The sequence below is a fragment of the Phasianus colchicus genome, chromosome 2 (genome assembly GCF_987193195.1).
Source record: "Phasianus colchicus chromosome 2, bPhaCol1.hap1.1, whole genome shotgun sequence".
NCBI lineage: Eukaryota > Metazoa > Chordata > Aves > Galliformes > Phasianidae > Phasianus > Phasianus colchicus.
The window spans coordinates 5,094,592-5,119,672 of record NC_143437.1 but is presented as its reverse complement, the minus strand read 5'-3'; the positions used below and the strand labels follow the sequence as shown (position 1 = coordinate 5,119,672).

Below are 25,081 nucleotides of genomic sequence, written 5' to 3'. Positions count from 1 at the left end.
TTAGTTAGGGAACTTTCATTCAAACGAAGATTTTGTTGCTAGTAAACAGAAATTAATATTTCTTAATCGTGAACTTGTTGCTTTATCCAAAACTCTACTTGCCTACAAAGATATAGCACTTTAATTAGGAACACAGAAATCTCTTACTGGATTCAGATCATAGGTTCAGTTTGACCTTCCATGCCATCCAGTAGTTTTTGCTCTCACAGCAACACAGAAAATGGAGTGTGGCACCTACAAGTTTTGCTAAAATACATGAAAACTCAAAAGGGATTTACATTTTGGTTTTATATCCTAACTAGACTAACAAGCTTCACCCCAAATGCCTCAACTTTCTGGAGTCTCCGAGCTAAAGGTCTCATGGGTTTCTGCAGGTTGCTTCACTTTAGGATTCCCAACGCCTCTCCGGAGGCACTGGAACTGGCAGCAGCAATTAGCATGTGCTCACAAAAAGGCAAAAGAACAGAAACTTTGAGGAAAGAGATTAAAGATGGATTAAGGAAGAAAAAAAATGTAGAACACTGCTCCAGATACTAAGCTCAAAATGACTTTCAGATCCCATTTCCCATGAAACTACAGCTTCTTACCACTTCAAGGAATTTCATCCTCAGCAGTCAAGGCGTACATGCGCATCGCCTGCTCCAAGAACACACATATGCCTTACAACTACTTCTTTCTACTGTGTAGCCTCAAGGAGCCATGCAGATGCCGAGGACACACCAGCCTGGACAACGATTCTTGCAGATGGTGCTGATGGAGGCCATTCTCAGATGAGCCATTCTTGTATCTCAACTGAGATACAGCTTCTGCCTAGATTTCCTCGAGTCCAAATCTCATCAAATCTCATTGCACTCTTCATGTTGAGGGCAATTTTCCAATTCTCTTTAACTTATATTTAATCACCATATCAATTTGTAACCTTCTGCCAACACACTAACTGCTGCCATGCAAAGGCCTTTCTGAAACACCCTCTCTCGCTGAATAGGCAGACAGAATAAGAATCCCCCACTTAAAAACAAACAAATCTGTTCAGACAATGTATCCTTAGTTTTTCCTGAGAGTAAGCGCTCCTCAGTTATTCATATATTCACCGCTGGCACGCAGCCTTTCATGATTTCCAAACCAGGTATTACACAAGCAAATCAGCAAACACACAGAGTGCAGTTTATTGCTAGATGATAGCACAGAGCAGACACCAACACCATGAGCGGTGAGGGCGGTGCAACTGGCCAAAACAGCATGCGAATGCTTTGATTTGATTTGCATGCAAAGGAGTGGGGGTGGGGGTCATTTCTTTAAATAGAGAGCAGATCACCCCATAAAGCCTTCTTCACCAGCTCTACGTCCAAGCAATTGCTTCAAGCTATGGAGAATATTAAATATTCTAAACGGGTAACTAATACATTATAGATCTACACAGAACCTGGCCGATGTAATTTCAGAAGACGAGACCTTTGTGAAAGTGCTCAGCTAGTTTGGGACCTTTAGAGAAGGAAATAAAACAGGAAACTCTTTAATATGCAAATGAAGACTGGGAGCCAAGGACAATGAGGGAGAGAAGAGCTAAGAAGCAGCAGCTTCTCTGGCAGAAGATGGATGCACAAACAGCAGAACGTAGAGCACTCCAGTGTGGGTTATCCTGCAGGATACAAAGCTGCTGGGCATTGCAGGAGGAGAAAGTGGGGAGAGGCAGGGAGCGTGTATTGACTATGGTGAGAAGAAAGAGAGAGTGCAGCAAAGACTTACCAGGAGATAAAAGAAAACATGGAGCAAGGACAAGAAGAATCATTTTGATGGCCTGAAAATATACTTGTGAGAAGGAATGCGGCTTCCAAGCTTTCAGTATATCACTACAAAGAACTAAAATTTATGAAAACTGTATGAAAATATAACTGTTCTTTAAGCTACGTGTATTGTTTTATCTTCTCCCTCAGAGGAGGGGAAATTCCACCATAAAATCCATCACCAAGGGAACATTACCTCCTCCATGAAAATATATCTTTGTCTCAGTGAATCTCATTTTGAGCCATGATATTTAATGTGAGAACTGGTCCTCATTTTGCAATGTGAAATCACACTCAATCAAATATTTGCCACATTTCAGTAAATAACACTTTGAGATACCTTATATTCTGGGTGTGCTTACGGTAACATTTTCACATTTTGTTACGTAACGCCAGCACCCAGTTTTTTCATCCAAAAACTCCTCTGACAACTGCTGAAATCTTCAGGCAGTGATGAAAGCAAATTTAACCTCCAAATGGACAGAGCTGCTAAGCCTGCGGAAACATGACTTTTCACCAACAGATACCTGCCTCGTTGCCAGACATCTACATTGCCAACAGCAGGAGTGGCAGTGAGAACACAAAACACCAACAGCAGAAGAGAAGCAGAACACCAGCAGTGCGTCCCAAGTCCCTTTTTCCCAAGCACGAGGCACCGCTGCCTTACAGATCTTTTTGCTCTTGCAGGCCAGCTTTCAGCAGCTCTTGCAGATGAGGTAGTTCAAATTCCAAGTAAAGGAGTCCAAGACCAGTGCTGCCACAGAAAGGTTTGCTCTTTCAGGTGATTTACTCTATTGGTTTTGAGTATTTCTCTGCTACTCTGATCTCTTATACAGAAGCAGGTATTTCTATATAAAATTATACTTACTACTCTGTTAGGCTCAGTACAAGTTCTATATATAAAACCTTGAATTGGAAAATATAAGAAATAACCTCAGGGAGGAATAGCAGTTTTGTCCTTAGCAGGATCATTCCTCACACATGGTAGACATTACTAACAATCTACATCAAATTTTCAAGGCTGTTTTAGGAGCGTGTTATTTTTCTTTAACACACATTTGGCGGAGAACCTTCAAAAACGTGTCAAAAGTATGGAAAGTCTGTTCTGCTCTGACAGCATTGCTTACTTCATGCAGTTTGCAAGCAAAAACTATACAGATAGATCTTGAAAGAGTTAGCTCTTGTTTTGCCTAAAAGCTCTGTCAAGGTGGCTTCATGGTTTGACACTTAGAAGAAATTGCCTCTTAAACACAGAAAGTCATCAGTCGTAAACATTAGGAACGGCCTTTCTTAGCAGGAACTTAACCTGTCAGATCTCTCCACCAATTTCTGTACATTCTGCAAGTAAAGAAGTAAATAGCTTACTTATTAGCTTTGCAATTTCATATAGTCCATTAAGTGATTTAATTTTGCTATCAATAGCACATAATGCGATGAGCAAAACTGTTAGTCTGCCTTAGGAAAAATAGTGATGTGGTTACATCAGGGGCGTCTCTGAGCTGACAAGGCTTTCCCCTGGGGATATTCAGGAGAGTTAGAAAGCAGAAGAGGAAAAGAGCATGGAGAGAAGGGAGAGGAATGGCAGAGAACACAGGTGTAGTTGTTTAATCTCCTGGCCTGTCAAGACAGACAAAAGAATAATTACAATTACAACATTCTCTCTCAAACATTCCTCTGTCAAGGAGGAGAAAAAAAAAGAACAATCACACTTGAGCCCAACCAATTTAAACCAACTGTTTAGTTTTAGACCATTTGTACCCTTTTAGCTCTGCTGTGGATTGTCTTTCATGACTACATTCTCATTTCTGCTGCATTTGATGCAGAGTTGCAGCACCAACTTTGACAAGTTACTGTAGGTACAAATACACTGCTAAAAGCTGAGCTTGACGGACATTTAATTTTGAAGGAATTTATCCCAAATTGGATTCTAATTTTAAAATGGCTCAAATCTTTTAAAGACACTAATTCAAACTCTAATACATATTTGCTGAGAAACTGTGCTTAGGCGATATCCAAAAATGTTCTAAGCCATGTATCACAGAAAAGTTCATATATTGTAGCACTTTCTTTTCTTAGATGTCTCCACAAATCAGACAGTGCCTAACTTGGAAGTGGGACAGCCTGCTTTCAAAAATCAATATAACCTGATAAAAGCCTAAAGCTGAAAACCACTAACGCTCATTTCAGGGTATTTCATTGAATATCAAACTATTACTCTCAGCGCTACCTAAGTGAAATTCATCCTTGAGGAGCCTGAAGCAGCTACGGTTTGGTTTCTACTCACAAAGAAGGCTCTCTGTCCTCTGCACTGAGGATGACTGATCTCTGATTCAATTTCACTTCCCGGTCAATGTGTTTGGTTTCTTAACATTTCATAAGTGTTCTGCCCAGAAACGTTTACGAATGAAACTTGATCTACAGTAGAACAAAGGAGATCCAAAACACTGTCAAGTCACAGCCAGAGTCCTTGAGGTCGACCTTTGGCTGAGGGCAGTTCCCAGGACTGTGCCTCTTATCATGCCATCGGGGCACTTACAGAAAATAACAAGCAGCATTGTTATCGCTTTGACCTGACAACACCTTACACATGTGAGTTATAAACTGCCATTATCATTCTTCGAAATACATTACATATTATAAGCACTCTCAATTTCCCATCTGCCATCTTCCACAACTTTCCAGCCTGTTAATCGTTAGCAAAATTGCCAACTTTTCCAAAAGGTAATTTCCCTATTGGTCTGACAAGCATTTAATCTCCATGTCACATGCTTTAATTAATTTCATATATAAAATATAGGTGAAAAGATTATTTTAACTTTAGAATTCAATTAAAATAACTCATTATATTCCTAGAGTTTGGTATATCTGTGTTATATATGCATATTTTCATTCCCTGCATACAAGTAACTTCATCAGTATTAACAGAGTTCCTCAATTCTCCTGGAATTCAAGAATTTCTATGGATTAAGACCAAAACAGAGAAGAGGGTTGAGTTCACAACACATACCATTATTTGTGGAAAGCATTTTAAAGGCAAACCACGTTCTCAAGAAGTACAGTTAAAGAGCTTACATGAAATAATACAGTCAAAAATATGCTTGCGACAACATGTGAAAAACCTTTCAGTACTTTAAAGCAGCTGTGGCTTGGTAAAATCTCATTATCTCTCACATGCCCATCGGAATTCTCCAGGAATATTTACTGGAATTTCTAACTGGTGCTGGAAGCAGCATGCCAGCCTTGGAACAGCACCACAAGGTAGCTGAGGGAGCACCATACACAACCTCTGTGAATATCCCAGAGCTATACATTAAGTTTTAGCAACATGCCACAGTAACATCAGGCAACTAATGCATTAAGTCAGGCACACGAAATACCAAATATACATTTAAAAATATATAAAAAATGCTATAATCTCAGAAAAATTTCATTTAAACAATCTGCAGGTTACTCAGAGAATCTCAAAACACCCACTGTTGTGCCCCAAACATCTGAACTCAGACACTGCAACACAGAGCACATCTAAGTGTGTATAACGTGGGCATATACATAGGCACGCAGGTGTGTAAAATATGTTACAAACACATTGCAATGTGTAAGTTTCTCACACTGAGCAAACCAGGGCACGGCTCACCCTGCCAGGACTCTACAATTGACTGAAAATTATACCTCAACTTGAAGGTATTCAATTCCTTATGACTTTTCACCTTCCTTGGAGAAAGATTAGAATCAAAACGATAAAGAAAAAATATCCTTTTCCCATTGTCAAAGAAGATCAACCCAGGATTTATTTATTTATTTTCTAAATTGGCTGAATGAATACAGAACATCTAAATACCGCATAGGGCAAGCAGCACTTGAACATCTATTAAAATTCCTTCCATAAAAAAAAAAGTGAGCTGCAACTCTTCCTACCTTATGTTCGCTTTTGCCAAAAGCTAAAGAAACGGAGCTGAAATACTCAAAACTCAGTAAGCACAACTTTCCAGCGCTTTCCAGAGGCCTGGGGGAAACGAAGCTCCCTTTGACCTTAACAGAGCTCAGCTTCGCCATCGTCAACACCCACACAAGTGCAGCTGAGGGACAAGCAGACGCCATGTCGGGGGGCAGCTGCCATATTGGGGGCCAGCCGCCATGTTGGGGTCTTCCTGCCATGCTGGGGTTTGCTCCCCCCTCAGCCCCCATGCTGGCAGCTGGGCCACAAGGCTAAGCTGGAGGAGGGGAAAGCGGCTTGCCTCCACGCTGCCAGCCAGGAAAGAAGAACATGGCAAAGAAGCCCGCCGTTTGGCTTGCAAGTTGATAAACCATGAATAAGAGGGAATCTGGCTTGGTGCAAAAGCAGCTGGAGCACGTGGCCCCTCAGCACCAGGCAGCTCTGCCACCGCACTGCCACCCTGAAGGAGCCACGGACTCCTCACCTTTTAGCGCTCTGCAATTTTATTTTCTTTCCTCAAGCGCTTCTGCAACTCATTACCGCTCCTTCAACCCGGTGCGAAGAAGAGAAGCCAAAACTCCGAGCGCGAAGCGACCTCACGGCCGCCCTCGGGGCGCGCGGGCACCGCGCCACGGCTCCCCTCAGCCCGCGGCGCCGCCCCTCCCGCGGCACGGCCACGGCGCCGCCTGCTGCTCCCCCTAGCGGCCGCGCCCCGCCCCGCCCCTCCCGCCGAGCCCCCGCCCCCCGCTGACGTGCGGCCCCGCCCCCGCGGCTGCCCGCTGCCGCCGCGACTTGAGGGCGAGCTCGGCGGCCGCCCCGCGCTTCTGTGCGCTCCGCTCTTCGTCGCTCCGCACCTGGCCGCGCGGCTCCCGGCCCGCCGGCGGGATTTACGGCGGCCGCCTCGCCGTAGCCGACGTCCAACCCGCGCACCGCAGGTAAGTGCGGCTCCGCGCTGCCTCCGCGGGAGTTGCGCGGCTCGGCCGCGGGGTGAGGGAGGAGAAGAAGGAGTCGGAGGGGGGCACGGCTCGGAGCCGCCGGCGGGGAGCGGAGCCGCGCGGCCCCCGCGCTCCGTCCCTACTTGCCGTCAACTTTTGCGCGGCTCCCCGAGCTCCAGCCCGCCTCCCGCAGCCGGCGGCGGAGCTCCGCGCCCCGCTCTCGGCGCTGCTTTCTGCCCCTGGGCTTTTGTTCCCCTGCCCGCCCGGCCCGGGGTCCCGGCGTCGTGCGGAGAGTCGGGAGAGAGGCAGAAAACGAGTAGACTTAAAGCGGCGATTCGTTCTCTCGACCCCGATTTCCTCGCTTAAAACGCGCTGCCCGAAAATACAGAAGCATCGCTTGCGCTCCCCAGCCTGCCGCCCGGGGATATGGCGTCTTAATGAACATTTCTTGGAATTAGCCAAATAAATGCGTTTGCCGAGCCGAGCGTGCGAAGGCAGGCAGGAATGATGCGCTGCGAAACGCGCAGATGTGGCCGCACACGGGGACAGCTGTGCGCGCTGCCAGCCCTTCCCCTCCACCCGAAAATCCCCTCCGGTCTCTCGTTGCCCCCCCAGCCCCGTGAGCCCGCCCGGCTTCTGCTCGCTGTGCCAGTGGTCCGTAAGGAAAAGCTACGCCGGGCTTCGTCTGAAGCCTGTTTGTTACTTTAAGACCTGCCGAGGCCGTGCCGATCGCCCTCTCGCAGCTTTTCCCTTTTCTCCAGCCACCACGTTTCCCCACTTCCCAAAGCCGTATATATATTTTCCCCGCTCCTCATACGGCAGAAGCAGCGCCCAGCTTTGGTGCGCGTTCGAATATCGATTCTCCCTTTTTTTTTTTTTTTTTTTGGTGCATTCGTACCGTTTCATTTTAACTGGGGAAGGACCGGATGGATGAATACCACCGTTAATACAGCCACCACGGGAAATAAGATTCTGTAAAGTCCCCCCCAGAAAGAGTGATTTATTTTATTTTCTTTTAATTCCCCCGCTGGAGGCCGCCTCTGTTTTTCTCAACAGGAGACTTTGTTGTAATTAAAGCAGGGAGAACTGGACAGCAGCAAAGCCCTCTGCCTGGTGGCTCTCAGCAGCGCCGTTTTGCAGCGTGCACCACCCCCCAGCGGGCAAAAAACTCCGTAGTAAACTCGCAGCCAAGCTTTCATCTTTGGAAATGAAATGTGCACGTTTCAGGGCGAGAATCAAATAAAGGTGCATTTGTGGGGCTTTGCTTTTTCGTTTTCCCTTTGTAAGAGGTAGCTCGAACTGCAGAGGTAGCGCGAAAGGCACCGGTGAGCCGTCCGAGGCATTGCTGGAGTTTGCAAACTTTGCGCTGCTATTTTTCCGAGTGCCTTCAGTGGGTGGATGGCCATCTTTGTCTCCTTCCAGCAGGAAGCCTGCCTGCTAATGGCCGGGGAGCTCTCGAGGTTTGCTTTAATCACCTCGAGGCACGAGGCGGCTCAGGAGAATTAATAGGCGATTGCTTACGTGTATTTTTAATAAGAGGCCCCGGCTCGCTCGGTGCAGGCAGGCCGAGCGCACGGTGCTCTGCACGGAGCTCACTGCGTGCACTGAAGGCAGCCTGGCAGCCCCACAGCTTGTCAAGTTTTCTGATCAGAGCAGTAAATTCAGTCAGCGGTAGGCAAGCAGACAAAAGAGGAAAGAAACCAATCTCTACGGCAGCTGTATGCGGTATTTCAGTAATGGTTTGGATATGCTTAATGTTTTGCGCCAGGGACTCCGTGCAGGGTATAATTCCACCTAAATTTGTCAAGAGGGAAAACCAGTGATTTCCCCGTGGAAGCAGAGCAGCGTTTGTTGTCTGTTCTCTCATTCCAAGCGCAGGCAAATGCCTCACCCCCACAGCAGCTCCCAGAGAGAGCCCAGGAGCCATCCCTGGCCCAGCTGGGCGAGCACTGCGATGCAGAGCACTGTGCTCCCCCTCCCTGGCCATAGGAGCAGGCAGGCCCTGCAGGGCACAGCACTGCGCAGCAGCACGGTGCTCGGGGGCTCTTCGAGCCAACGTCCTCAAAGCCAGGAAGGGTTTTAAAAGTGAACTTCAGAAAGCAACCACTGAACCGCTCGTAGTCGATCTCCCTCCTCTGCAGCAGATGCTGCCCTGGCTCACCTTTGGCACGAAGTTCAGCTTCCACTCGGAACCCATTTCAGAGTCAGATTGAATCCCATTAGAGAGAAGAACGCATTAAATTTTTCATTTTTAAGACATGTGAGAACTAGAAGGACAAAGGCAATATTATGTTCAACTACCACACAAGATGGAGGGGGAGGGATAAGCAAAAAAATAAATAAAACTTTATCGAACAAGAGGAAAAAAATAAAGCATGTTTCACCAAAACACAGAGACCTGGGGAGTTAGCTCTCACTTTAATGAAAACCTCTGCATTCTTTAGCACTGGAAAAGACAGGCAGAGGACCTTGTGCTTGCCTCACACTGAACAAAGGAGTGGGGCACCTTCCTGAAATATGATGATCGTGGAAATTTCAGCTCCTAGACAGGGTGCTTAGAAAGCATTTTGCTGTCACTATCAACTAAGTCTGAGTAATACACTTAAAAAAAATCAAAGCATGTGCATTGTTTTAAGGACAGATTAGCACCGTGGAAGTTGTGTTGAAAACTTGGTGAAACTGTTTGAGAAGAGCTGTGACCTCTGAGAACTAACCTGGCAGCATGTGCAGCGGATGGGTCCAGCGGTATTTCAAGTGCATTTGATGTTTCTGATAAGAACAAATACTGCAGTCTTAGTACAGAGGTTAAGCTAAATCATTAGGCTTATCAATATGCATATCCTAATAACTTAAAGTTACTCTTGTCCCTTACAACCTAGAAATACAGGGTGAAAGTTGTCCCTTTGCCCTGTTGTGTCAGGGTTAGCAGCCAGCTCCTGGTTATCCCAGTGGCAGGTGGGGATTAAAGTAAGCACTGTGGGACCTGAAGTGCCAGGTCTGGGTGTTAGTCAGGTTTTATCACATCTTAGAAAGAAGAAATCTCTTTGGCACCGTTTTTAGAAAAACTTACAGCTTTTCTAACTTTTTTTATTGCTTTTTCTTTTTTCCTTAAGGGAGAGCAGCTGTATACCACGTGTTACAATAAATACTCTGTGCTTTGGTATTTTCTCTTACGCAGTGCAAATTGCTTTTACCATTTCAAAATGAGCTGTAGCCTGGCGATAAGTCCGGGTGCAGGTCTGGGCATCCCCGCTATCTGTAACACGGCTGCCTACACAATGTCCCAGGAAAAGTAATTTAACCACGCAGTTCAGCAAAGTTCGTGAAAATATTCAGCTCCCAATGAAGATAAGCATAAAAGCTGCCGTTCGGCTGTTCCCTCCTTACTTTTGTTACCAAAAAGTCATTTAAAAATGAATTTCAGAATCCGCTCTCTCAAATCCATCTTTTTTTCCTGCTCTGCTCGAAATTAATGGCTTCTTTCAGAGCCATGTGTCCATGAAGCCTCCCATGCTGGTGCTGCGGGGACCTGCACACCCAGCAAGTCCCCTCTGCTTTCATCCCAGGCAGGGATGGGAGGAGGAGGGCTGGAGCAGGGCAGCAGGATTCCCTTCTCTGCAGACAGATCGCTGGAGCCTTTGATATGCAAAAACATTGTTTTCAGCTGTGGCTCCAGATATAAAAGGGAAGTGCAAGATATCAAACAATCAGAACCTGGAGAAAACTATTCTGCCCTCAGAAAAGGGAGTGGGGGGTATGGGCTTAATCCACATTTTTGAAACAGTATCATCTTCTCCAAAGAGACCTGCTTTTATTTTTCTCCCTTGTTTTTATGTAATTTTGAGAGAAGGGATAAAAAAAATTCCAAGAACTTAATGAGCTTTAGTGCTTTCATTTTAATCCTACACATTACCGCTATTATAATGGCAGCAATAAGCAAAGGGCTGACAATCAGATGGGGCAAAGAGGAAGCTGTTTATATGCTAGAAAGGTAAAGCCAATGCACTTAACATTCTCGTGTCTGTATGCACAGCAGAGATAGTTTTGATCAATAGCAACGTGCCTTTTTATTTTTCTTTTTTTTACAGCCTACTTAACAGCTCTAAAAGTTCTGAGGAACAATTTATGAGATTATTTTTTTTTCAGCTTCTTAAAAGTGACTCAAAGCCTTCAAAGGCCTACTTAAACAACAAATTTATACTCTTACTTCACCACACAACTCCCAGAAAATGTCCTCTGTCACAACTTCACATTAGTTCCTATGAGACGTTATTTTTATACAGCTCTTAAGCAACTGTTTTATTTCCAAGTTTTAGGAATAGATCCTAGACTTAGGTTTCCACAAACACTTGAGTGATACAGACCAAGGAAATTGGATGCTGCTTAATCTCAAAGAATGTGGAGCTTTTTTTGTTCCATTTTCTAATGCTGACTGCATATATTAACCAATTTCTAAAAAAACATGCATTCCTTTATAGTCCAGAACAGAACCTTAGTTTTACTAAAAAATAAAGTTAAAAATTAAGCATCCTTAGATGCTTAATTCTGCCAATCCTACAGAACATCTCTCATTTCAATTTACAATTTTCATTACACAGCTGCTGACACAAGGTGAAAAACAAACAGAAAACCAACCCTCAGATAAGCATTAAAGCAGCTTCAGGGGAGCAGAGGCTTTACTGTTCCCTCACAGAACACTCACACCATCACAAGAGTGGGTTTGGTTTTGATTTTTTTTTTCTCAAATGCTCATCTTTATGCTGTTGAAGAGGAAAAACATAATTTTATCTATGTAAATAATTGTTGTATCAGTGCAAATCTGCTGTTGCTACAGGAGTAGAGCCTACTGCATGAAGACTTCGTGATGCCTGCTTCCAATTACAAAAGAGTCTTAAAGCAGAGACTGCTTTTGTTCAGCTCTGTTATTTTATGATGGCCCAGAAGCAGCTCCAACTATCCCCACATGAAGGGAGTTAAACAAGGCCTATTCAGCCCACTGTTTCTTCAGGGCTTTTCAGTGCTGAGGACCACGCTCTGTACCGAGGATTTGATTTCAGACTTAACCACTGATATTTCAGACAGATACTGCCTGCATGCTCTCAGGGAACAGAGACTCGGTATCTCACTGGATACTTTCTGCCCTTAAAAACAGCCAAATGGTTCCTCAAGTAATAAGAAAAATTTTTGAAGTGAGAAAAATCAAATTAATAAAATGTCAATCTAAATAGTGATTCCACTGAGCAAAATGACAAATACAATAGCTCACAAGTTCAGACAGCTTGGCATACCGAGCACATTTTATGGAAAAAACCCACATGCCTCCATTTTCAAAAAGCTGATACAGACGACTACTAGCTACCCACAATGCAGAAACAGCAGGATGCACATGTGAAGCATTAATTCTCTATTTTGGTGAAAACTTTTCCTCTTTCATCCAAGAAGTACTGAATGGTAATTAACTCATTTTAAATTTAATACCAAAGAGAGGTTCATGATCTACTTCTGTTTGCCTGAAACAAAAAGCAAGCAACCTCGTTAACTCCTCCCATGGCAGGACTGCCGTTTGTCCTCAAGCAGGAAAACATCATTTGCAAAGACTTTGGTACTGTCTGTTAATGCACAATGACTTCATTTGCTGCTGGAAGGAGGGAAAAGATTTGTTCCAGCAAAATGGCAACCATGTGAGACTAAACGGCAAAAGCTGTTTATAAACATCCCTGCATTTTGTTGAAATACTGATATATTGGGATAAAATGATGTGCTGATTTTGCACAGTAAGCACAGCATGATTTACATGGGATTGGAATACAACAGAATACTAGTGTCCAGCAGTTGTTATTAATTACAATTTCTTCTGTTTGTTTTTACTTTTACAGGAAATTAAGAGTTCACGGAAAGCTTTAAAGGAGTTTTCTGGAAAGGAAATAACACTTTGGTGTCTTTTTATGAAGACGACCACCTGAATTGTGTAACATTCCTACAGCTGGGGGACCTGCCTTCAGCGTGCAGCGCAGGAGGAATTCTTTCCTGCATTACAAATTGGGAAGAAGTGTTAAGAGTGAGCGCTGGGAAATGGTCCTCTCTGAGAGGTGTGGATGTATCAGGATGTAGCTGCTGTACAAAGTTTATCCTTGGATAACTCTGGACAGAGATAAACCTCCATTGCTGACCTCCTGAAGAGGCGATCCTTGTTCAGGCCCCAGCATAATGAATAGTTTCCATCACGCTGCGCTGAAGCTCCAGCCTCCCAACTACTGCATCCCACAAAAGAGCTTGTACAAGTTACAAAGAAAGTAATTCTTGTTAAAGGCATTAAACCAAACAAAAGAGGCTCTCCATTCACAGACTTTACATGAGAACAGAAATAGAAGGAAGCTGAAGCTTTTTTGCTCCTCTGCCGGTGTGCTGAGGTACCATGGTAAATCATAGTTGGGTTGCCCCTGGAGCATAGTGCCTGGAAGCGAGCACCACCAGGAGGGGGCGGCCGAGGGAGAAGTCGTCCATGGAGTGAAGTATAAGAGCAAGAGAGGAATTGGTTTGCTGGATATCCTCAAGCACAAAATTTACTCTTACCTTTAAATACGGTAGGATCAATATGAATCTATTTTCCTTTTCATGCCTTGGAGAATAAAGTTCAGTTAATATATGAACCCACAGGAGAAAGGGTCATGACACTGCTTAATGCATAGGGCATCTTACAGAAGTTTTCACCACCCTAATTATAGTGGTAATTGAATTATGTTGTCCTAAAAGCTATAAAAATGCTAATTACCTGAGCTCAGTGTACAGACATGCTACCAGTGCAAAGTACAATTTCAGTCTCAAGAGTTAATTTATATTATCCCACCCTGCACAGTATGAACTAATAAGATGTGAAAATGTGGTTAAACCTGCCAGATAGTCTCTTATTAGTGTACTGCTTAGCAAGAAGACTTTTGAGAATGACAAATATTTAAACATGAAATTAAGCATGTAATGAAATATTCCATCCAGCCAACTAGAAAGCCACAGCTCAGACAGCTCTGTTGGCTTGTAAGCTGCACACCAATTGTTACATTCACCTTTCTAAACATTCCAGGTTGAAAAACAAGAGGAGTAAGCTGCAGTATTTATAAAACACACCATGTGGCGTTAAGTTCCCAGAAAAACCCCAAAAAAGTCTTGAGCTGGGCTTTGTTCTCATCTGCATTTTGTACCCTGCCACTAGGACTTTCTTGAACCTCCAGAATAGCTACCACTGAACTTCTGGGTTTGGTAAGGGTTTTATAGTTCACTTAAGGGCTTCTAGGTAGTTAGCTGGCTTAGGAATTACTTCTTATCTTTCACATATAGAATGATTTACTTGAACTCTGGTTTGACTTCAGCTGTGTACTTATCTGGTATCTGCGAACAAAGATTGCCTCTAAATGTGAAATGGGGAGGAATCTTCAGAAAGAGCCTTCTTGGTTAAACTAAACCACTCACAGATCAGACATGCCTGATTATATTATTTTAAATTACTATTCAGAATAGTCTACTTACTTAATTGAATTAGCAAAAGCAGAAATTTTGTTATTGATGTATGTAGAAAAAGTAGAATGTCTACAAACTTCAATTTTTGTTTAATATGTGTATGTCAGAAGTCTTCTGATGCTGAAGTCAAATTTTCATTGCATTTCTTCACTGATGATCTGGATAATTTTGTTTGTTTGTTTGTTTTTAGATTTTGAAGATCAGAATTCATCATCTCATCATTCCTGACCATGATTACTGTACCCTGGAGCGTCTTCCTAATTTGGACTAAAATAGGGCTGTTACTTGACATGGCACCTTATTCTGTCACTGCCAAAGCGTGCCCATCAGTATGTCGCTGTGATGTGGGTTTCATATATTGTAATGATCGCGATTTGACATCTATTCCTACAGGAATCCCAGAGGATGCTACTAACCTCTTCCTTCAGAACAATCAAATAAATAATGCTGGGATTCCATCAGAACTGAAGAACTTGCGTAGGGTGGAAAGAATATTTTTATACCACAACAGCCTAGACGAATTCCCCACTAACCTCCCTAAGTACGTCAAAGAACTGCATTTGCAGGAGAATAATATAAGGACCATCACTTATGATTCACTTTCACAAATTCCTTATCTGGAAGAACTGCATTTGGATGATAATTCTGTTTCCGCTGTTAGCATTGAAGATGGAGCTTTCAGGGACAACATCTATCTCAGACTTCTTTTTCTCTCTCGAAATCACCTTAGCACCATTCCCTGGGGTTTGCCTAAAACAATAGAAGAGCTACGCTTGGATGATAATCGTATTTCCACAATTTCAGAGCTGTCCCTTCAAGACCTTACAAATCTAAAACGCCTTGTTCTAGATGGAAATCTTCTAAATAACCATGGATTAGGAGACAAGGTCTTCATGAATCTAGTCAATCTTACAGAACTGTCATTGGTTCGCAATTCACTTACAGCCGCACCAGTAAATTTGCCAGGAACAAACCTAAGGAAGCTTTATCTTCAAGAAAACCATATCAATCACGTGCCACCCAACGCTTTCTCTTATTTAAGGCAGTTGTATCGACTAGATATGTCCAATAACAATCTCAGCAATTTACCTCAGGGTGTCTTTGATGACCTGGACAACATAACTCAGCTGTTTCTTCGCAACAACCCTTGGCACTGTGGGTGCAAAATGAAGTGGGTCCGTGACTGGTTGCAGTCATTGCCTTTGAAAGTGAACGTACGCGGGCTGATGTGCCAAGCACCAGAAAAAGTGCGCGGAATGGCTATCAAAGACCTCAATGCGGAACTGTTCGATTGTAAGGATGACATGAGCACCATCCAGATCACTACTGCAGTACCCAACACGCTGTACCCAGCCCAGGGACACTGGCCAATTTCTGTGACCAAACAACCAGACATCAAGACCCCCAACCTAAACAAGAACTACAGAACCACGGCCAGCCCGGTACGCAAGATCATTACAATATTTGTGAAATCAGTGAGCACAGAGACCATCCACATCTCCTGGAAAGTTGCGCTGCCAATGACAGCCTTACGGCTCAGCTGGCTCAAGATGGGCCACAGCCCTGCCTTTGGATCTATAACTGAAACCATCGTGACAGGGGACAGGAGTGACTATCTGCTTACAGCACTCGAACCAGAGTCGCCGTACCGTGTGTGCATGGTCCCCATGGAAACCAGCAACATCTATCTCTCTGACGAGACACCTGAATGCATTGAGACCGAGACAGCTCCCCTCAAGATGTACAACCCGACAACCACACTCAACCGGGAGCAGGAAAAGGAGCCCTACAAGAACTCCAGCGTGCCTCTGGCCGCCATCATTGGTGGCGCGGTGGCACTGGTGGCCCTGGCATTGCTGGCCCTGGTGTGCTGGTACGTCCACAGGAATGGGGCCCTCTTCTCCCGGCACTGCGCCTACAGCAAGGGGCGCAGGAGGAAGGATGACTATGCTGAGGCAGGCACTAAGAAGGACAACTCCATCCTAGAAATCAGGGAGACTTCTTTTCAGATGATACCCATCACCAATGACCAGGTGACCAAGGAGGAGTTTGTAATACACACCATTTTCCCCCCTAACGGCATGAATCTGTATAAGAACAGCCACAGTGAAAGCAGTAGTAACAGGAGCTACAGAGACAGTGGTATTCCAGATTCAGATCATTCACACTCATGATACTGAAGGACATGAAAGACTGGTTTGGTTTTGGTTGGTTTGTTGTTTGTTTTTTTTTTTTTAAAAAAAGAGAAAAGACTGACTTTTAACGGTTGCTGTTCTACTGCAAAACACTGGATTAAAGACTGACAAAGCAATGTACTGTACATTTGCCATATAATTTATATTTAAGAACTTTTTATTAAAAGTTTCAAATTTCAGGCTACTGCTGCGATTAATGTAGTGGGGATACCTGACCACAATTCTATATTTTAGTATTTTTTAGTAATTTGTACTGTATTTTCCTTGCTAATATTGAAGTTACAGACCATTTAACTTTTGTGTTCTACTGAGTAAGATGACTTGTTGACTGTGAAAGTGAATTTTCTTGCCGTGTTGAGCAGTCAGAACATTCATCTGAGATCCTTGTAAGTGTAAGCACAGGCCATTTTTCACTTTGATATTAATAAAATAATGTTAAACCTGGCAAATCAGGAAGATCAAGAAGTGGTTGCAAAAACTCACAGAACTTAAATGTTGGGTCTGTTAAATCTGTAAACCACGACAATATTCAATAAACAAAAATGCGTGTAGTAATGGGCAATATCAGCTGTCTGGATACATCCATCCAACAATGGTGAAATCCAATCTAAAAAGAAAATAATCAAATCGATTACATGCATGAGTCTGAAACTGTTGACATGTGTAAAGAAAAAACTGAGCCTTGGAAGAAAGCGTAACAAAATTCCTAACAAGGAATTCTAAAGAAATGCGCTAGGCTCCAGTAACCAAGGGGTAGATAGGGTGTAATGGTAGATTTCTGGTTATCAACACCAGTGGTCTGTTAGAGAGAAAATGGTGATGGATGGCCACAGACATTTGGAAGGCAGTGGCAGGGGGACAGGGAGAACACTGAGCAACTGTTCTTCAGCAGAAGGGCTGGAAGTACAGTTTCATGAGGAGAGCAAACAGGACGAAAAGCAGGCAAGCAGCGTCTCATAAATTTTAGTCACCCAGGTCAAAAGAAAATTGGGGAATGCAGATATTTTAAAGCATATACTTAAACATTCTGTAGGTATGCGTTAACTGTACTGCCATTACAGTCAGGAATACTGCCCATTACTGTCACAGTTTTCCAGAAATTCCTTGCTAAATCTGTAAAGTAACGTTTCTTTCTGCCTTCCTGCTGAACTATATGCTATTTCATGTTTAAACCCCAAGCCACACTTTGTTGCCATAATCATTTGTCTTTTCAACTAAAAACCAAAGTGCATTGTACGCCCTTTGGCCAGTCTTGTATGTGCCTTGATCCAACGCTACATGTATCAAGTTTTTTAAAACAAAACAAAAAACCCTAAAAAAATAATAAAATACCCACTTTTTCGTACATAACTTAAATATGACAAACATTGGTCTCATTGATGAATAAAGTTGAAAAATCAGTAGAGTAACGCCACATATCTGAGGTGCACTGACAGGAAAGCCACTCAGAAGCTACTATTTTTCAGGTCCTAAGTTCCATCTTTTACTTTGTTCAATATGGTATCACACTTCTGGGTTTCTGTACTGTTAATTACTTCAGTAGCGAGTTTTAACAACTTCCAATTGTATCAGCAATGAAGGGAAATTACAGTTACAGCTCTCTCAGATCTTTTTCAGCAAAACCACCAATTAAAAGGTAGAGGGACATACAAATGCTTAATATTTTGGACATTATTTTGGACAGGAAAGAATGTATACCAAATGCAGTTCAATTTTAAGAGTATTTTAGCCTCTCTGTTTCTCCAGGAGTAGTAAGGGGTGGAAGATGACAGGATGAACTACAGGAGATGCCAATAGTGATGGTTTCAGCAGTCACTCAACAAATGACTCCTGCCAGAGGTCCATCTGCCTGCACAGACACCAAGTTGCCAGTAACAGACAGCTCATTTCAGCTTCATTTACCAGATGTGGCCAGAGAAGTTCCTCTCCAAACACTCCATGCCACAGTTTCCAGTTTTTGGGAAGTGGAGGAGCAGCTCTGCACTTCACCGCTCACCTCTCGCAGTCCCACCTGTGGATCCACAATGCCTATGTACTGGGGACACATGATGCTGAACAGCCCTGTGCTGCTCTGGGAGACGTACTCAGCAGGACTATTCTGCTCTATTTTCTCAACAGGTACAAATCTGAAGGGTGAGAAAGCCAAAACTAGGCATGTGGAGACGCATTTCATTCTGGAAGACCAATCCAGATAGAGAAGACTGACCTGCTTTTCTTCATGCAAACTAGCATACTGGGACCCTATCTGAAATACACTTGATGGCTGGCTCGCTGGCAACAGATTACTAGTTCTTTGCCATCAGCACTCCAATAGCAAAATCAAAAAGGTTTTGCTGCATTTTAAGCTGTTGATATGAAAACCTCTCTTGTAGCTGACTCAAAACTTGTACTGTGGAAAGGATAAAAGAAAACCCCATGAATACTTTTCCTGTGCCTCTCCTGGGGTTAGCCAGAGGCAGCTTAATAGCACTGCACACCATCTACCTGCATTTCTGAGGTGATTCCACACAGGCATCCTGTGGACTAGCAGAAGTCATCATTTGAAGAGATAGTTGCAATCTTAATTGCAAGGACTTCTCTTATAAAACATATGTTATATGAGACAGTAATATGCAAATCCAAAGCAACTTCAACAAGCTGGCCCAGTTGTTCCAGGTTTACCTCCTCCAGAAAGCAGATGAGAACCTGGAGCAATGATGCCAGGCTCTGTGGAAAAGCAGACCAGGTTTGCAGGCAGAGCTGGTGTCTTCCTACAGCAGCTGCTGTCAATGGAAAAAACACGGCACATCTACGCATACAAGATCTTCAAGTTCTATGCCAACTTTAAGAAAACACGCATAATATGAAGCTCTGGTAATTTGGCAAGTGAAAGATTAATTTCAAACTAAAGTCTGTATTTTTTTTCTTCTGATATTTACAAAAATTTCTGCTGCTTGTCATGACCATCTCTCAAGACTCTTCTACTTAACCTAACTCCAGTTACAGCATGCAGTACACTCTAGCACCAGTACATACATCCATTCGTCCATTCTATTAGACAGCTATATATTCAGACAAATCACATTACTTCATTCAGCAGTATACTCATTTATCAAAATAAAATTAATCCACATTAAATTTATCTCAACTATTAAAATCCACGTTATTTCAGTGTGCTGTTAAATATTTAATTTCAGAGCAAGGAGTGAAATGTTTTTCAACACAGCCTAAACCCCTGTTCAGAGTTAACTTAATCAGCATCTTCTATGTTAGTTTATGCCCAGTATCTTTCACATTCCTTATTACTGCTCCCTTTCTTGATTTATATTACTCACAGTTCTGTTTATTCTGAATGCTGACACCAAAAAAAGAAAACAAAAAAAAAAAAACCAGGTACTTTGGAAGCCATATTAATTTTATCTCATCTCAGTAAGTTCCATAACTACATTTGCTTCATTTTTAAGCTATTACTTCCTAACTCTGTACAACAGCCTGAAACGCAACAACTGTTGGGGTCTGGGGTTGTGTTTTTGTTTTTTCCTGGCTTTAACAGTAGCACAATCAAAGCATTATGGCTTTGGAACACCGTTACCAATTCTGCTAATGCTTTAGCTAGCTTGCAAGCTATGTTGTGCCAATGCTGTACATACTGTGTAGAGCAGCAAATGCAATAAAGCAAGAATGAAAGTAATAAAAAGCCTTATTTACTATTCAAATAACTCACTGATGATGTAACGCAATGAGCACGTATACAGACTTCTGTCTTAAATAAGAGGGTATCGTTTTGTGTGTTCGTCCGCAACTACAGTTGGACGCGATCTTCGATCATGGACTGGCAAATGCCACCTACTTCTGTTTCTCCAAACCAGATTACTTTTGGTTTTGGATGGAGCCATCACTCGCTTGGATGTCCTCCGCTTTCAAAACAGCTTAACCTTACTTTCAAATCCACAGAGGCACGTTCACCACAGAGTGCTTCAGGATCACCTTGGGAATGAGCTTGGTTTAATTAACTGTTTCCTAAGCGTCACCACAACAACAAGCTTCAAGCCACAAGCCAGTGCTTACCACAACTGCAATTTTTACAGAGCGTCTACTGACTCCATATCCAGGGAGTTTCTTCCATCCAGAAGTGGTTCATCAGAAAGAAAGATGATTGACTGAAACCAGACAGGAAAATTTTATCCTTTGAAGTCTATTTTGTCTTTGCAAATGAATTTAATTTGAGGGATGCTGAAGGAGCTTTCCTCTAGCAATCAAATTAGAGCTGTTTCAAACCCTCTGAAGATATAACTGTGTATCAGTCTGGGCACATAATCTTTTTTTTGGTGAACTTGCACACTGGCTTTATTCTCAATAGTAAATCACCAGATTGTTTCCTGATCCTTGTAAAAATGTAGACAAAAACAAAATGTATCTCAGTAAAACAGCTGCACAGCACCTAGTTCAAAGCAACCTTTACCAGCATCCATCAGGATGCTCGTTTTCCTGCAGCTATAATGATTGTTGAGGAACATTCATACCCACTGTGGCAACCAAAGCACTTGAATGAATGTTAAGCCAAATAACTGACCTCTAGCAGCTCCTGGGATTGTCAGGGGTCCAAGGTGCAAGCAGCCAGCAACTCCATTCCCCTTCCAAGAAGGGGATGGCAGCGGCCAGCAGCTGACCATCAGCGCAGTGCTGCAGCATCCTACCACTCCACACACATCTCTAAGCAAAGGTTTGTCAGAAGCTACCTCAAAGAACAGGATTTCAGGACCAGTGTGTATCAGCAGACTTCCATCACTTGTTGCTGCCTCTGCTTTTGCTTAGGATGAAAACACAATGGAGTCATGGTATAAAACCTCCCAAGACTGCTAACACCACCAAGAACTGAAAACACTTTTTGAAACCTGAATCCAGACTTTTCAGCTTAGCAAGAGCACTCATAAATAAGTTATAAAAATAGAAGTGTCTTAATAGGGCTAATTAAATAATCTGACTTGTTGAAGTGGGCTGATAGCATCCATAGAGGCTGATGCTCTGTCCTGAGCAGCCCTCTTAAGTCCCCAAACCAAGGAGCAGGTCAGAGTCCAGTGCTCACCCCTGCAGGACTTAAACAGAGCTTATCTATAGCCACAGCTATGGAGGGTCTGCTGTTCAAACCAAGGGGCTGCTCTTGGTCTTACATCAGTTAAGTACAGGAGCATCGTTGACAGGATTAAATTATGCATGTATTATGCATAACTGAACCTTTTCATTTAAACTAAGTATTATCAAAGATCTGTAACATCAGAAATACATGCCCTATTCATGTAATACCCTTTCCTCTCTTGGGCTTTGTCTCTGCTAAATGCCCACCTGGCAACTGGACTTCCATGTGAAAGCAGGTGTTTGCTGGGGAGTGGCGATTCCTTCTGTTTAGGAGTGTTTTTATTGTTTTGTTTTGGTTGACTTGATTTTCTTAACTGGCATAAATAATTTCACTCTCAGTCTTTCAGTTTAATTGGACATCAAAGCGAACTGTCTGAGAATTTCAATTTAATACTTATAACACATTAATGCATGTATACTTGGGGAGGTGAGCAAAGGTAAAATAGCACCCCACAAACTTTCCCAGCTCTTATAACAATGCTTTTCAGGCTTTAACCTGTTGTTTTTCCACAGATTCAATAAGAAAGCAATCAAATAACATTTCAAAAATTGAAACCTTCTACCCAGGAATGCAGCTGCTGGGACAAGGAAGAGGATTTAGGAAGCCACTTTGTAACTCTTACTCCATCAGTACATGCAGCACCTTCTGCTCTTCATCTCTTTTAGATAGCCTGTACCACACGCTCATCCCTCATGTTAATTAACAACAGAAGTTATTTGCACTGGACTCCTCCAGTACGAAACCAACTCCAAACAGCTTATTTTGTTTCCTGAAGTTTGAACAGCACACAGCAGTGCGGACACCTGCAGAATCTCCATTCGGTTGCGGTTTGTTTACCTGGTTTCAATGATCTTCACAAATAAGCACTGAGGACGTTTATTTCTGAAACCTGACGGGTACTTGACTGCCCATAGGGAACAGGAGCTCATTAACAGAGAGAAAGCCAAATCCTGGGTAAGTGCTAACCCTGTGAGTAAACACAATTTTAGGGCATTAGCTGATCACGCTGAGCCTCTGTGCCTAATGTCTGAAAAGCATTAATTTTACTGTCGCAGCACCTTAATGGACGTTACCAATCCTGTCCACTAATAACCTTTTCATTTCCCCCCGACATGCTAACAGCATACAGCAGTAACAACCTACAGCCCAGGATGCAAAGAATCCGTATTGCCTGGTCCTGCTCAGCTCCCCAAGCTATCTACTGAGTGGGGTTTGGCTACAGCTGGTATCTCGATGGGTCGGCACCTCCAAGGCAGTAACAGCATGTAAGATTTTCTTCCTTTATCTTTCTCTTTTTTAACCCTTTCTTTTTAAATCAGGCTCATTAAGAGAATTTGCTCAGTAAACACAACCAATTTGCATATAAAAACCTCTTCACTGCTAATTGCACTTGTTCATATACAGTGGAACAGGTGAAAATCTCCTTGAAGAGTTTGCTGTTCAATCCAAGGAAAGCACATCCCAACATATTAACCCTGGAAATCACCAGCTGTTACCCAAGCTTACAAATACATGATGCTGAGAAAAAATAATTATAATAAAAATCAGATATTCCTAAGAAGCCACTCGCAACCCTGCCTCTAAGAATTCTTAGGCAGAGGTTTAAGATCAGAAAGTAGTATTTCTACTTCTCAGAACTGAATGATGCTGAAAATTCAAACAGCCACATGGTTGCTGAAGGCGTATCCACACAGTAAGCCCTCAGAGGACCCAGCAGGTGCTGAGGCTGAGCTGCTCCCCACATCCCTCAGCACAGACCAAGGCACTGAGAGGAGCCCACTGCATCCTCCAACAAAATTACCAACAGCGACTCTCCCAAACCATGAGATCTATCACTTCCTTATGCTTTAAATAATCCCCCCAAAACAAGTGGCACAGCCTTCAAGTATGGATGTTGGGAAGTAATGCCCAACTTCAGCTGCACAGGAAATGTTAACCTTTAGTCTATTTGAATTCATACCCAATCCTAGCTATCACACACACGTTTTCTTGAAGGCCTTTTCTTCTTCCGGGCCTCCTGATAGATTCTAATACCCATTGTATATAGAAGTAAAAAACTGTCAGAACAGCACAGTTTGTCAACATCTCCCTGTGTATCAACCAACTGCCTTTTTTAAAAAAAAAGCACTTGTATCTTTTCAGTCATTAAGTATTAAAACAAAAAAAAATGGTTTGCCAATTTAGCTTTTAGGATGCTACTGAGAGGAGGAAAGGGAAAGGAAAGAGATCCATTAAACTAAGACTCTAATCAGGGGAAAAATCATGCTACAATAAATCGCAGGTAGGTAACTTGATTTACTGATGGAAAAAAAAGAAAAAGGAAAAAGAAAAAAAGAACCCTCATGAATCCAGCTATATTGACAAAAGGCCCCATATATAGGAATACCTCTAACTCCCCAGAGTACCTGCAGCTGCTGGAAGGGAGCTGGTTTGAGGGCCATGTTCTGCATCCTACTGAGGAGCACACCACTGCTTTGGGAAGCACAGGTTTGCTTAACACACAATGCAGCATGGAGCTGCTGGCCCTGCAAGGTGAGAAACCCACCTCGTTGTTCCACAGAGTCCCCAAAAACCCACGCTCCACAAAATCCTCCAAAAGAATCTATCAAAGTGACTTCAATCCCATGATCCGGTACAAAATCAAAGGATGCAAGCTGCTCTTATCCCAGGCTTTTCAGTTGCTGAGGGCTCAGGAGCAGCCAACACTGTCTTCACTGAATGGGAGCTGCCCCAGCCTGCACATTTTTGACAGGGAATTGGTTATTTGTTTTGTTTTGTTGTTCTCCTTCATGCTGCTCTCTGTCACATTAAATACTGCTGGGTTTTAAATTAAATAAAAACAACACAAAACATTCACCTATTGTTGCTTCTCCTCATGCTACTGAAGACTAACTTTATCCTTTTATATAATATTCCCAAACCAATTTAAACACATTAGAAAGGCTACAAGTGAAGCATCCATCCAAAAAAGCCTGGTCTGGATAACACATCTGCAGCAACTAGCTGATGCAACCATTTCAGTGGGAAATAAGAGGTGATGAACAAAACGTTTGCTGTCAGCATGGAAACACAGGAGCAGCCAGTGCCTTGGTACACTCAGGTCCCTTGGCACAAGGGGCAGGGCATGAGCTCTCCCCAGGCTGCTCAAGGTGCCTTGCACAGCCACTATGGCACACAAAGATGCTCCATGCCTCCTCCCAGTAGCAGCTTCCTTGCTCACACCGTGGCCAGGCTGCTTCCTGAGCTCCATCGCTGCCTCTCGCTCCCTCGTCTGCATTCCTGAAGGGATGAGAATGGCCATGCCAGGCACTGCTGGGAACTGGAGACCTGACACAGCATTTGTTGGCACTCCTGGCAGCCTGCTAACTTGCCTGTAGGGATGGGGAAGCATGTCCCCACCAGGAGTGCTGCCACCTCCGCGAGCCTTGGCCAGTGCACAGCCACACCTCCTGTTTCCTTGAAAAAAATGCAATAACAGGGACAAGAACTGCAAAGGTGCAAATTAGTGTGGGCCTCCTAAACCTCAAAGCAAGCAGAAGGAGCATAAAAGAATACAAAGTCTGCCCAAGAGTCATGTTACATTTATCCTCCAGCATCAAATGAGG

At 43.2% G+C, this 25,081-nt stretch overlaps 2 protein-coding genes across 10 annotated transcripts in view; one reads left to right on the top strand and one right to left on the bottom strand.

The window, feature by feature from the left end:
• MACROD2 (mono-ADP ribosylhydrolase 2) overlaps positions 1-25,081 on the bottom strand; it is an 836,889-nt gene that overhangs the window by 725,629 nt on the left and 86,179 nt on the right. The window lies entirely within an intron of this gene.
• On the top strand, positions 6,488-16,848 carry FLRT3 (fibronectin leucine rich transmembrane protein 3). Of its 2 annotated transcripts, XM_090134636.1 has the most exons (4): positions 6,488-6,653; positions 12,530-13,237; positions 13,732-13,907; positions 14,356-16,848. In XM_090134636.1, exon 4 carries the CDS (start codon positions 14,396-14,398, stop codon positions 16,337-16,339), a length of 1,944 nt encoding a protein of 647 aa, XP_089990762.1. In that variant the 5' UTR covers positions 6,488-6,653; positions 12,530-13,237; positions 13,732-13,907; positions 14,356-14,395; the 3' UTR covers positions 16,340-16,848. The 2 variants fall into 2 exon arrangements, with proteins under 2 accessions (XP_089990762.1, XP_031459176.1); XM_031603316.2 differs by lacking the exon at positions 13,732-13,907.

Excerpts from the sequence above, each read along its gene's own strand:
- FLRT3 (XM_031603316.2), top strand. The coding sequence starts at position 14,396 with ATGATTACTGTACCCTGGAGCGTCTTCCTAATTTGGACTAAAATAGGG.